General features: G+C 37.0%; 1 protein-coding gene across 1 annotated transcript in view; it reads right to left on the bottom strand.

Moving 5' to 3' along the window:
• Positions 1-7,121, bottom strand: part of LOC113423691 (fer-1-like protein 4) — a 56,402-nt gene extending 49,281 nt beyond the window's left edge. The window contains exons 1-6 of the mRNA XM_026685206.2: positions 7,000-7,121; positions 3,938-3,993; positions 3,228-3,316; positions 1,923-2,022; positions 1,356-1,447; positions 830-871 (exon numbers count right to left, since the gene is read on the bottom strand). Of these exons, the coding sequence (XP_026540991.1) occupies positions 830-871; positions 1,356-1,447; positions 1,923-2,022; positions 3,228-3,316; positions 3,938-3,993; positions 7,000-7,078 (458 nt within the window). The 5' untranslated portion in view covers positions 7,079-7,121. The remainder of the gene's footprint in view (positions 1-829; positions 872-1,355; positions 1,448-1,922; positions 2,023-3,227; positions 3,317-3,937; positions 3,994-6,999) is intronic.
• Positions 7,122-13,657: the final 6,536 nt, after the last annotated feature.

Here is a 13,657-nt window from a genome sequence, read left to right as displayed (position 1 = left end):
ATTTCAGGGAATTAGATTTAAATGTAAGGGCACTGTAGGAGTCCTTTCAAGAGGTGAACAAGGCATGAGTGCCATCCCAATTCAGGAAAGGGTGTAGTTAATGCAACAACACAAAGTCATGCAAAGGCCATTCTAGCCATGGGTGCCACAAGAACTGCAAATGCAGAGAGACTCCCAAATTGCTCATAAGTTCTATTTGAGGTTGTGCTAATTCATGAAAAACTAAAGATAGACCACCCACAGAACCAGACAGTCTTCATAACCAAAGCCACTCAATCTTGCTAAGCTTGAGTTGAAGCCTACTGTTCAACTTATTGGGAACCAGGGGTGGAGATATAATGCTGGACATCACACTGTACTATTAGATGACCTCACCCAGTTGCTTTATGTTGAAAGCCTTTACCATTACCATCCCATACTATCCTGTATCTTGCAAACCACGAGCACTACTGAGTTGATCACTGATATTTGCTTGAAATATGAGTTCAAAGCAAAGTAATATTAACATGGAGTTCTACAATTTGAGAGGCAGTTTGGTGTACTAGTTAAGGTACCAGAAACAGGAGACCATGAATTCTAGTCCCATTTTAACTGTAAAGCCAGCTGCATGACCTTGGGCTAGTTATTCTCGCTCAACAAACCATTTCCAAAAAGCTTACTAAGGAGGCAACAAAAAGCACCAAAAAAGGGCATGGGTGGGTGGATGGGTGGGAAAGAACACAACTTGGAATTTGCACCATCACATGGACTGTATTCATTTTCATATACTTGTTACAGCACTAATAAACAGTATCAGGCTAGTAGCATATATGTAGAATATGCTACTTACTCTAAGTCTTCAAATCCTGGGTTGCGAATTATAACCTCAGAACTGTAACAAAGAAAAATAAAACATGAGTAGTGCAAAGCAAATGTTGGCTGTTGAAAGTCATTATTGATATAACTTAAAAAAAACACCTTTTCCCTACAAATGGTCCAGTTTGGGAATTAAAGTTCTATATAGTAGACAGTTATAATTTTCTATCTCCTATTTCATTCAATCCAATTCAAAACACATTCAGGATTGATTTGAGTTTTTGCCTATTTGCAAATACACCTGATCCACCTTGAAAATTATGTGGCAATTGTCATCATTGGTTTGGATTTGTAACAAGTCTTACAAACTATCTCATTTTTATTTATCACACTTCCTTTATCAGACTGTGGGACTATGTCTTGATTTCAGCAGTGTTCTATGACTTCTGATTAGAAAGCTATTTAGGTGTGGGATAGATTTTTTAGTTTAAAAAAACAATACTATTATCATTTAGAATATTAAAAATGAATACATTGGCTCTTAGTACAGATTCCAGTACCTGTCTTTCATCTGGTAGATAAAATCTTCCTCAACCCATGTTCCTGCAGCACCATCCGGAGGTTGATATCTCAAATCCAATTCAATATATATCTACAGAAGAAAAATAAAACTTAAGACTAGCTATTATAACTTCCAAATAGTTGGAGGATTTTTTGTTCAAAAAGTTAGTAGGCTGCTGTTTGTACAAAAAGCTTAGGTCACTGCTTCCTCCTTGCTGGCTACCACCCATGAGGACCTTTGTGATTTAAGGTCCTTTTTACCTTCTAGTCCAGATAGATTCTGCCTGACCAGATTCCAACATGGAAAGAGGAGTAACCACAAGACAGGAGAAATATGTTGAAAAATGTATTTTGTACAACTTGAAGCCTGGGGAGGGGGCGGAGGAGGTTTTCCAAAGGCGGCCAGGAACTGGAGTTGGCGATGAGTTATTGTGTGGATATGTTCAGCAACAGAAAGACAGTGAAATGTTTCTGTGGTAGTGTCCTATATCTCAAAAGGCTGATTTGAGATGCTTGGGTCATATCACTTGCATTTTAAATGTTATAATACCAATCAAATGACTTACCCCAGTAATGCTGTGGTTTTTGTCAACAAGAGCCTCTCTGATGTTTAGTCGTCCAGATATTACCAACTGCTGAAGGCTGATAACTAAGGTGCCAAGTAATCTATAAAAAGAAAACCAACATAAAAGGCAAAAAAGTTTAACAGACAGTATTGTAAACTATAATAGTGTTCTGGTAGATTCAAGAATGGTGACACATAAAAACAAATCATAAGCTGCTTGTTGTGCACTTAGCTAAAGCAAGAAAGCTGCCCTTGGGTTTCAGAGAGCAATTATGTGCTGTGACTTTATCAGACAAGAGACCATGAAGGTATTTCTACCAGAAGCTTCTGCCTCACCTTTCTATCTCTTTTGGTCTTGGTTTCAACCAAGCAAATCTTATCATGCTATAGCAAGAAATATAAACCATTTATGTTGAAATAGTTGTTGGATAATACTATAGTCCAGGGATGGCAAACCTTTTTGTTGTGGTGTTCTGAAAGCATGTGCTGCATGATAGGGTGCGTGCAAGCACCCACAATGCAACCCGCAACCCTACGTATGCGTGCACAACACCCCTGCCCCACCCTCTTACCTGCACTGTGCATGCACGTGATTCCCAGCTGATTTTCAGCCCATTTGAGGCTGTTTTCGCCCTCCTGGAGGCTGAGGGAAGCCTTGGGAAGCTGAAAAATGGGCCTTCCTGAAATACTGGAAGTGCCCGTTTTCAGTCTCCAGAGGGCTCTGGAGCCTGGGGGAGGCCATTTTCATCCTCCTAGAGGCTCAAGGGTAGCCTCTGGAGCCTTGGGAGGCTGAAAATGGGCCCATTTCAGCACTTCCAGTATTTTTCGGCCTCCCGGGGCTGTAGAGGCTTCCCTCAAATCTCTGGGAGGGCGAAAACAGGCCGAAAATTAGCTGGGAGGCATGCACATGTGCAGTGCAGGTAAGTTTGGCTGGGGCTTGCGTGCTTGCACAAATGGCTCTGCTTGCCACCTGTGGCACATGTGCCATAGGTTCGCCATCATGGCTATAGTCCTTTTCCTTCTCTTCTATACATAAGAAATCGTTAAAAACAGAATGTTTTATATTGTACACTGGAAAATGTCATCCAGAAGAAGAAAAGTTAAGCATAAAAAATTAAATGGGAGAAACTCAAGCAGGTGGCTATTTTACAATTACTTGACTGTTCTTTCAGCGATACAAAGGAAAAGGTGTATCTACTAAATATGGGATGGGTATTTTTGGCATAGCATGAATAAATGATTCAGGTTCAAGTGACCGTAAAGTGAAATGTAGCAGAAAGATTTTCCCAGTGAGTTAGGAACCTACCTGTTACTGAACACCTGACTGCAGTTATAAACTTTAACTACCAACATTTCTTCCATAATGAACTTTCCATAATGTGGCCAGCGAAAGAGCTAAAAAATAAAATAATGCCAAAATTAATACCCAAAGCTCTGAAAAGTCCCTTTTCCATCTGTTCATATCCAATCTCAACAGATGATAGAAAATGTGGGAGTTTATGTCATAATAAATTCACTTATCTTTCTAATTACAGAATTTTATGGCAATCTCACATTGGATTGTGGATATTTAGGTTTTCCAGATGCTGATAGAATTCCCTTCAACCCCCACCATTATCATGCTGCCAAGGGAGGTTTATAATTAAACATCAAGCTGCAGGATCATAACCTGGATTCACCCTCAATGAAACATAGTTTGTAGTATTTATCTGTATTCGGTGATCACTACTTTTCCCAATCTGGTGAACTTCAGATTCACTGAAGCTGCAGCATAGTCTTTGAACTATAATGGCTTACAATAATTGAGAAATTATGCAATTATATAGTTTAACAAACTCATTTTCAATTGGGTTTGATTTTTCAGTTAATAATACAACCCTGCTTTCACCAAATTCTAGTGCTTCCTCCTCTGGAGAAACCTGGGGCAGTGTAACGCAGAGATACTCTTCTCACATGCACCGATGAATTTATATGATTCAAAATTAAGTCTTCCTGCTGAGTGTGATATTTCCTTACCTCTCCAAAGATTGCTTCCTGGCCACAGCGTATCTTCTTTGTTTTCTGGGTAAATCCTTGGGGGGAGGGGAATACAAAGTTTGTCAAACATTTGAACACCAGGTATGAATTTTCTTTGAAGGACCATGTGATATATCCTTAAAAGAAAGCCACATTCAAAAATCAGGATTTTTTTTATAGCCAGATGTTATCCAGTGGGGCTCAAATCCTTTCCTGGAAGTTAAATTCATAGAACTTTGCACTTCGGAGATTGCACAGTACGGTGTGTTGGCTTTAGGAGCTATCCAGGTCCTCATGTTCAAACATTGCAGGAAGGGATATATAGAATCTATCAGAATGGTATATATGTTCTACCTTCCTTTAAGCTCTCAGAGCACAGAAAATCAGATGCCCTCATGTATGGATTTTACATAACTTCCACCACCACCACTCCATGGCAACCAGTTATCTAAAGAGGGTTTGTAATATTTTTTCTTTCTTTCATTCCATTGCCTTTATTTATAGACTCCAATATAATATGTATGCTTTTTCATATTTATCCCCTAGCAGCTGTGTGAGAGAAATTGATTTGAGAAGTGGAGAATCACCTACAGATGAATTGTAAACATTGTGGTTGGTAAGTATTTGAAAGTGAATTTTCATGACCTAAATCTACCCCTCATTTACCCAGTCTGGTATCTATTTGTTAGAGTGTAGCTCTTAAACAAAATGTTGAGAATTTTGGAATTGTAGTCCCAACACACTATTTGGGGAAATTAAACTATTATACCACATTGCAGAATATCGAAAGTGCCTCTGTGCAATATCTGTTATGTTCAAAATATACACACAGAAATCAGAGTAAAAGCCTCATGTTTTCCAAGCTTGGGTTATCTCAGGAATTCAAGAGGAAAAAACAAACAGGAGAGAAATGGTGCATTGACAGATGAGATAAGTGACTCTATCCTTGATATTAAACCAGGGCTGTATAACTGCTTAAGGTCACATTCTAAAACAGTCATGGCTGGCCAAGACAACATACACTTTACAGCATTTATATTAAATTAAATATAGCTAATATTATTTTTCAGTTGGATATTTAATAATTAACTCCTAATTCATACTAAACCATTTGTTTTGGTAGTAACTTTTGGATGTTTCTCAAGTTTTCATGCAATCTGACATCTCAAAATGCATAGTTCTATAGTAGGAACAACATGCCCATATATTTGGATTCTGAGAGGTTTTATAGGTTATGGAAGCAGAACAGAACAATCATGGAGACAATTGCCATTCCACGCCAGTCACTGACAACATTTTCTAGAGCAGTGTTTCTAAATCTTGACAATTTTAAGATATATGGACCTCAACTATCAGAATTCTTCAGTCAGCATGGATGGTTGGGGGATTCTGGGAGTTGAAGTCCATATTAAAGCTGCTACAATTGAGAAACATTTTTCTAGAACCATGTCCAACCAATCTTATGTTAATATAACAATACTGAAGACATCATCAATAGTTTGGTGATGCGAGATGTGATAACAGACCAGTGGGGAACTGGCCAAAGATTTATAATTAGAATATTAATTAATAATTTATTTTCTCTTTCAAATAGACAGATGAAACAAATATCTATTCTAGTAAAATGCCACTGTAGTGGACAATAAAAAAGGACACCAGACCATTATCAGTTACTGACTCACCACCAATGGAGCATTAAATGAAAAATAAGGAAATAACTACTGACAAAAAGGCTACTAGACATTTCCATTGAAAAGCAAATTGCTTGTGCAGTATGTAATCAGGAGTGGCAAAATATTGATCAGAACCTGGGTTGAAAAATATAAAGTATCTAAATAGGTTTAAAAAAAAACTTTTAAGATTACTGTACCTTATATATTTTTATATTTTTCTACAGAATTAGCCTTATAGGAAATATCTATTTACTTTAAATTCAGAATTCCAATACTGTTTTTGAAAATTGTTTATTCTTCTCTCCCTGGTGTCAAATGCTGCCAGTTTAAATCCTTAGCAGTAGAATTCTATACAAATCTATTCAGAAATTTATTTTAACTGGACTTACTGCCACACAAATCATTGTGTCCACTTTTAATATGTATTCCATGATCCGGAGTCTGCTTCCATATTTGCTGGAAGCAGAGCTTCAGATGGATGTGACTTTTAAGATAAAGTTCCACATTTCAGATAGATGATAGTATGTAGGTAGGTAGGTAGGTAAATAGATAGATAGATAGATAGATAGATAGATAGATAGATAGATAGATAGATAGATAGATAGATAGATAGATAGATAGATAGATAGATAGATAGATAGATAGATAGATAGATAGATAGATAGATAGATAGATAGATAGATAGATAAAGATGAGAGGCAGACAGACAGACCAACTAACCAAAGAAACTTAGGAGAGAAAGTTCTGTTTTTTAAAGATCAAAATCTATAGTGGGGTGAAGCTTTTAATAGAATCAACCAAAATGACAGAAATGGTGTGAAGGTTTTCAGGTTCTCCTAGCAAGTTTATCCAGGAACTGATTTTAGATTCTTTTTCCTTAATTATCTGTGATTCCCCTTAATTTTAATTTAATTTTTCTTTGGCATTTCCTTTTACTAATGCTTCCTCCCTATAATCATGTTGAATATATAGTATGCCTTTCACAGGATGGTATTCAGACAAAGTGAATTGCAGTCTGCAAAACTTTAAATTATAATTAACGTTCTTCTTTAAACAACTTTAAGACTTTGTTGTTGTTGTTAATTTGATTAAAGCAGTTACTCCTGAATATGTTCTGCTTGTGGCAGTACACACATAATTTGTGTGGATATTCCTAAAAGGACAGACAAGCGTTCACAGAAAGAATAACTGGCAGGTTTGTGTTTTTTTCTAGTTGTATACAAGCCCAACAAACTGTATCATTAGGAAACAATTACATTACAGAGCTATATTCTAGCTTTCTCTAGGATAGAATATTAAGCCATTGGATTATGTCTTCCCTCTTCCCAAAACCCTGTGTGCATTTCCTTCCACCCTCCCCAGACTTCCCCCACTCCCTGTCCTCCGCACCTCGAAAGCTGATGTGCACCTGCCTCTCCCCAGTCCCTGGCAGCTGGGAGACCCTCTTGATGCTGACGCTCAGAGCCATGGTGCTGCGCGGGCTTGGCTCTGTGCAGGACTGATGGCCTGTGTGTGAGGGCCGCTGCTGGAGTAGGGCTCCACTTGTCTCTTAGGTGAGTCAGGTCAGGACTTGCCAAGCAGGTTTGGCTGATCAGACCCCACCCGCAAGTCACACATTGTCCAATAATAGTAGCTCTGGGCCACACTAGCACGTAACTAAATGTCTACATCCCCCAAATTAGGAAGATGGGTTTAAGATAAATCCAGTTCTTAAGAAATGCAATTGATTACCAGCCAAAAAAGCAGGTACAGATCTCAGTGTTAAAATAAAAAAGTAATAACATGGCTTGATCCTTTTTTCTTTTAAAGGCACCTTGTGATATATGTGTTAGTTGTAGTGACATTTTACCCAGTTATCATCAAACTTTTTTTTTATCATTCAGTTTCATTGGTTGCATTCCTAAACTGGACTGGAACTTAGAACTGGGTCATCCTTCCTCATCCTAACACTCTCCACCTTAGGACAGGTCCCAGAACAACCATGCAGCACACAGCTTGGGAATTCTGGGAATTGTAGTCCCAAAATATTTAGATGGTTTTACAAGAGGAAAGAATGTTCTATCAATCTTAATTGAGAATAGTTGCAAGCAATCTGGCTGCCTGGTTGGACAGATTACAAAGATTCCTCTCTCCGTCTCTAGTTTCTCAGACAATACCTTGTCATTTTTCTGAGCAGGAAGAGATACTTTCCAAAATAGCAGCTTACATTTCTCGTAGTTTTTCCATTTTCTAAGAATTCCTTTTGTCTATGAAGGGTCCTTGGTGCTCTCTGAGCTTGATTGTTGTCTTACATATGTTTCATTACCCAAATTAGGAAACATTCTTTTGTCTCTACTTGGAGTCAAGAAGCATTCATACAAAAATATTAATTTTTAAAAAGCCAAGTTCCCATCTAACCTTACAATGAAACCCACAGACTCCCAAGTTAAGCTAAGCAAATCTACAGGATCAAATTCTTGTGAGAATGAGGAAATTTTGCATGACTCCTTCTCATGAGATTCTGGCTATTCAGAGGAAGGCACTTGGACAGCTTATCCCTAGGGTTGAAATTTTTTTAAAAAGTTATAGAACTGGGTGAAAAAACATGGAACCAGTGGAATATCAGGTAGAATATAACACTTCTTTCACATTCCAGGAATACAGGCTGCTTTTAAGTGATGGAGTATATAATAATTTAAAAAAGAAGCTGTACATGACAGTATACAAGTTGGAGTGCACTATAATGGAGAGCACTTAAAAGTTGGAGAGCACTATAATGGATGCTATAATCAGTTTTATTTTTAAAAATTATTGGTTTTTTTTAAATAAGACCTATACAATCAGTTAAAGATATGCAGCCTCTACATTGTAATTAATTAATATTATGCACAGTACAGTGCTAACCTATTGATATTAAACATTTTTTTCAAAAGGAGTAGGATCCTGATATTAACCAAGAGATAAATTTTGGGAGCACACAATTGTAGTAAATATCATCACACATCTCCAAAACATACTTCATTTCTATTGCAGCCAATATTGTTATTTATCTGTGGCATGAAATGAACATCTAACCATTTACCCTCATTTTTGCACTTGCAAAATTTTCTTCCTCTGGAAGAAAATTAAAAGCAAAGTTTTTAATGGGTTTATGATTTATAAGATAATTTATAAATAATTTATAAGAAAGGCTAAGCCATAGGGGTTTTTTCTTTTTACATACATTGAGCTGAGAAAAATAAAGACAATTAGGAGAGAAGCCTTGCTTATTTCTTAACATTTTCTTGGCAAGGTTTTTCAAAAGTGGCTTGCCATTGTCTTCTTCGTAGGTTGAAAGAAAGTGGCTGGCTCGAGGTCACCCAGCTATTTTTGTGCCTAAGGCATTTACAGAATTCAGTTTCCTGGTTTTTAGCCTATCGTAAGTATTAGATCAAACTGGTTTTCTTACTCACTTTGCTGTATCTCAATTGTGAACATTTTCCATTTTAATATTTTTATGTTTGAAAAAAGAACTTAAAACATTTGAAGGGGTGAAAAAAAGCCTTTTGGACACTTCTGAACATATTTAGAAAATCATTTGAAGCAACCACTTGGTATATACGGAAGTATTTCAGCAATTTCTTTGCTCAAAAAAAGCAAGGTACTGATTGGAATTGTATAATTGAAACATATATGTACAGAAGGGGTCCCTTGGCTGCCATCTTGATATTTTGTGTCTTCCCACCCCGAATCCCTGCAAATGTGATTGTAACCAATTGTCCAATATTATGCCAAAATCATCACACTTCATTGGAAAATCCAGTGAGTTTAACAGTTACCAGAGACAAGTAAAAAGTAATGGAGACTTTATAGTCAGAAATATGCTGTTGAACTACATTCCAGCCACTCCCCAAATCAGCATAGAACCTCATGCCAAAAGAAAAATTACATGTGTCATATCAAAAGCAAACAACAATAATCAACATCTGATTGACTCATTTGAATGTAATGTTTACAGGCTTCTTGTCACTTTTTGGAACTGCCCTAAGCAAATTGTATTTCATAGGGCACTAACCTTTCAATTGAGAACCACCAGAAGGCAGTGCAAATGCTTATACAATTCTTAATTGATATAGAGTAAACCAATTTTCATTTGTGGAACTACTAAGATACAAGTCAGATCCTTTTTGATAGAATGTGTTGTAGGTTTATCCTCTTGCAATTCTTGTTAGATAGACACAAGGGTCTGGAGGTTTCCCTCAGGCCTCTGGGAGGGTGAAAATGGTCTTCCCCATGCTCTGGAGGCCCTCCGGAAGCTGGAAATAGGCCCGTTTCATGACTTCCAGTACTTCCGGTAAGGCAGTTTTTCACCTTCCCAAGGGTCCAGAGGCTTCCCTCTGGCCTCAAGGAGGGAGAAAACGGCCTCTCCCAGGCTCTGGAGGCCCTCCGGAAGCCAGAAACAGGCCTGTTTCCAGACTTCCAGAAGGCCCATTTCCCCCCCTCCCAGAGTCCCTGCGCAGACCCTGCCCTTACCTGCATCGAAAATGGGTCACATGGAGACTCCTGGGAGGGGCAGGGCAGGGTGGGCAGGGCCAGCTGGTCGGTTCAAATACCAGTTCAGCAAACCAGATGCAAACTTAACATGGTTCGCCCAAACTGGTCCAAATCAGTAGAATCCCACCCCTGCTGCATTCCCCTCCTTCATTTAACTTATATGCTAAATAAATCTTGAGGGATGGGTTGGAGAAAAGTGTATATCAATAACCTGCATTATGTTTATGATACTATTTTGATAATCAAAATGCAAATGATCTGCAAGTTCTAGCAATTAAAATTAAGAAGTACAGTCAAGAAATGGGACTAAAATTACATATAAAGGAGGCCAAACTCATGAAAATAGACAGCAACTGAAGACAGGAATGAATATGAACATACTGTAGTTCTTCCAAATATGGCATGCGCAGTGGTGGAGCATTTTGTCTTCTTGTGACAAACAGCTGATTTTGCCACCAAAACTGGCTCTTCAATGGCATGCTCCCCAGATTTGAACAGGAACAACTAGGAATGATGTAAGATGATCCTTGGATAACCGTGTATCTACCTGGAAAGAGGAATCTCAATGGTTGCAATCGTTGGTAGAAGCAGCCAAAGGGTTGGGTCTCCATCTTTTTGTTTCAGTTTTGCTTTTTTTAAAGCACATCTCGGTTTTAACTGCATGCTTAAGTTTATTTTTTCTTTTTGACTTTCATTTCCAACTGTTGTCTGGTTAAATGCTAATCTACTCTAACCCTTTGCTGAATTTTAATGTGTATTTTTTGCATCTTTTTACTGCTTTATTTAGGAGTTGTAAATCACCTTTGCTTTCACTGTATGGAAGTCGATGGCAAAAGGACTCTCCTCTGAGTAGTGAAAGTGATCTAATTTGATTTACATTTATATTGGATTTTTACTGCAAGGATTTTGTATTCTATTACTTTTTAAAAGCTCTGGTCTTATTTCTTTTAACCTCTGATGGGAACTTCCCTTTTTTATTCACTTTTTACAGAGGAAAATAGTCTCAATTTTTTTCTGGTCATTCTGTTATGGTTCATCTATTTTTCCCGTCCTCGAAGAACTATTTTCCTTTTGTTGTGAAAGATCTTAAGAACTTAAAGACGACTGATGGAGATTGGGGAATAGACTTGTATCCAATCAGAAAACAATTGTCAAGAGATGCTGAGTTTTAACTTATAAGAAGATTCTTTGAACAAATGCTGCAGAGATATTTACAAGGGATTTATGACTTTGGGGAATGAGATGCAAATGTTGGGAAAGATCCCAGTAAAAAATTTAAGAAAATGTTTTATCATTAAGAATCGATTGGGGATATTTGATTCTGAACAGAGAAGAGGTAATGATTACAGCAGTTTATGGCAGATCAGAAGCCATAGTTAGCTTTCTACAAGGATAAATACAGTAACAGATTGTTAACAATGAGCTTCAAAGTGTAACTTTGCTGTTGGTTTCACTTGTTAACTATTTTTTCTTAGTGTGTGTGTGTGTGTGTGTGTGTGTGTATTATCAAAAACCTTAGTAGATATTTAGATGCTAAGATGTGTTTATATCTACAAATTATGCAATGGTTTTTTTCTCTGTTTACTCAATGGAAGTTGAATAAACGAGGCAGAAATATTGACTTTTGAACTTCAGGATTAGAGAAGATGCCCGAAAGTATTATTGGTAGCCAAGAAAACAATTAAATGGGTCATCTAGTTCTTACTTTAAGCATAAATGACCAGCTCAAATAATACCTTGGATATATTAAGCAAACACACTGCCTCCCTGGCTACCCCACTGGCTTAATGCCCTTAGGTACAGAGGATCCTACCATTCTTTGTGGAATCAAGATGAACTGTCAGTTTGTGTGTGTGTAAACTGGAGGGAGGCACCAAAATATCCTGAAAAAACACTGAAATAATTGTCTTGAAAATGGCTCACATCTAATTTCTCACTATCAGGAGATCAGATTTTTAGCCTAGCATATATTGGGACTCTAGCTTCTAGATTTGGCCTTTGGCTATGCTGAGGAAATATTTAAAGAGCATTCAAGACTCATTTATACTAATGCTCAAATATACATATTATTGATTATGTCTATATTAGGAATCTCCCTAAGTTCCCCACGTAATTCATTGAAAACTGTTTTCATCCACAACCAAGAAGTTTGATTCAAATAAGAGGCTTAGGTTTTAAAAAAAAGATTTAATACAGAATGGAATTCTTACATTACAAACATTATTTCCATTAAAAATTTAATCAAACAGTGCAACAGAAGATTGTCCAAACAGGCAATTTTCAAAAAGACTGGACATACCTTTTAAAAATTTGGCCTAAACATTTTAAAGTGCTGGCCTAGAAACCAGGTGACTGTAAATTCTAGTTCCACCTTAGGCATGAAATCCAGCTGCATGACCTTGTGCCGTGCACTCTGCCTTAGCCTAACTCACCTTACAGAATTGCTGTTACGAAGAAAATAGGAAGGAGTATTCTATATGTTCTCTGCTTTGACACATTTATAAAATACAGGCAGAATAAAAAAAAACTAAAGAGTACCAAATTCCTTCCAATATTCCTCCAAATACAAAAACACTATATTCTACTTCTGAGAAATATTTTTAATGCAAATAAGTACTAAAGTTGCTGAGTGCTTTTCAACTAGAGTCTAAATTGCATTATTTATTTTACCATCTTAGAAATCAACTGTTATCATCCTGGTATGAGTATCGGGTAGGCTCTGCAAATTGAATTCAAACCCGTTGAATGAGAAACCCTAAAACATCCAAAGCAAAAGGATTCAATGGAGTGGTTCCGTTGTGGAAAATAGCTTCCTAAAACTTAAATCTATTATGTGTGTCCTGCATTTTATCATGATAGAGAACAAGTCTAAATCTATCTAAAAATGTAGCAACAGCAACTTTTCTCAAAGGTTTGAAAATGGGTACAATATCGGGAGAAGTTATATAGAAAATGTAGAATGGTAATAAGATATGGAATGGAATATAAAAATGAGCATGAATTTGAATCTGCACAAAGAGATGTAACCCGGGATCAGGCTGCTTTAAAAAAAAATGTTTTATGTTTTTATGTTCTATGTTTTGTTTGTTTATGTTTGTTTTTAAAAATCAATAAAATTTTCAAAAAAAAAAAAGAAAAGAAAATGGGTACAATATCATTACTTCAGAGTTGATTTCAACTAAGATGTAATATGATAAATATAATGTGATTATAGGGGTAGTCTTCACGATCACATTTGGGCCCAAAATTTCCAGTTAAATAAGATGATTATTAAGTGAGTTGTACCTAATGTTATGACCTTTTTTGCCATAGTTGTTGAGCGAATCACTGTGGTTGTTAAGTGAGTCCTGCAGTTGTTAAATGAATCCAGCTTCCTCCATTTACTCTGCTTGTTCGAAGCCGGGTGGGAAAGTGATCACATGACTCCAGGACACTGCAACTATTGTAAATGCATCACAATTGCCAAACACCTAAATTTTGATCATGTGACCATGGGGATGCTGCAATGGTTCTAAGTGCAAGGGTCAGGTCATAA

This window comes from Notechis scutatus, chromosome 3, assembly GCF_049901735.1.
Source record: "Notechis scutatus isolate UNSWTSFEM ecotype Mainland chromosome 3, rNotScu1.2, whole genome shotgun sequence".
NCBI lineage: Eukaryota > Metazoa > Chordata > Lepidosauria > Squamata > Elapidae > Notechis > Notechis scutatus.
The sequence above is the reverse complement of the archived record's forward strand: the minus strand, read 5'-3'. Positions and strand labels throughout refer to the sequence as shown.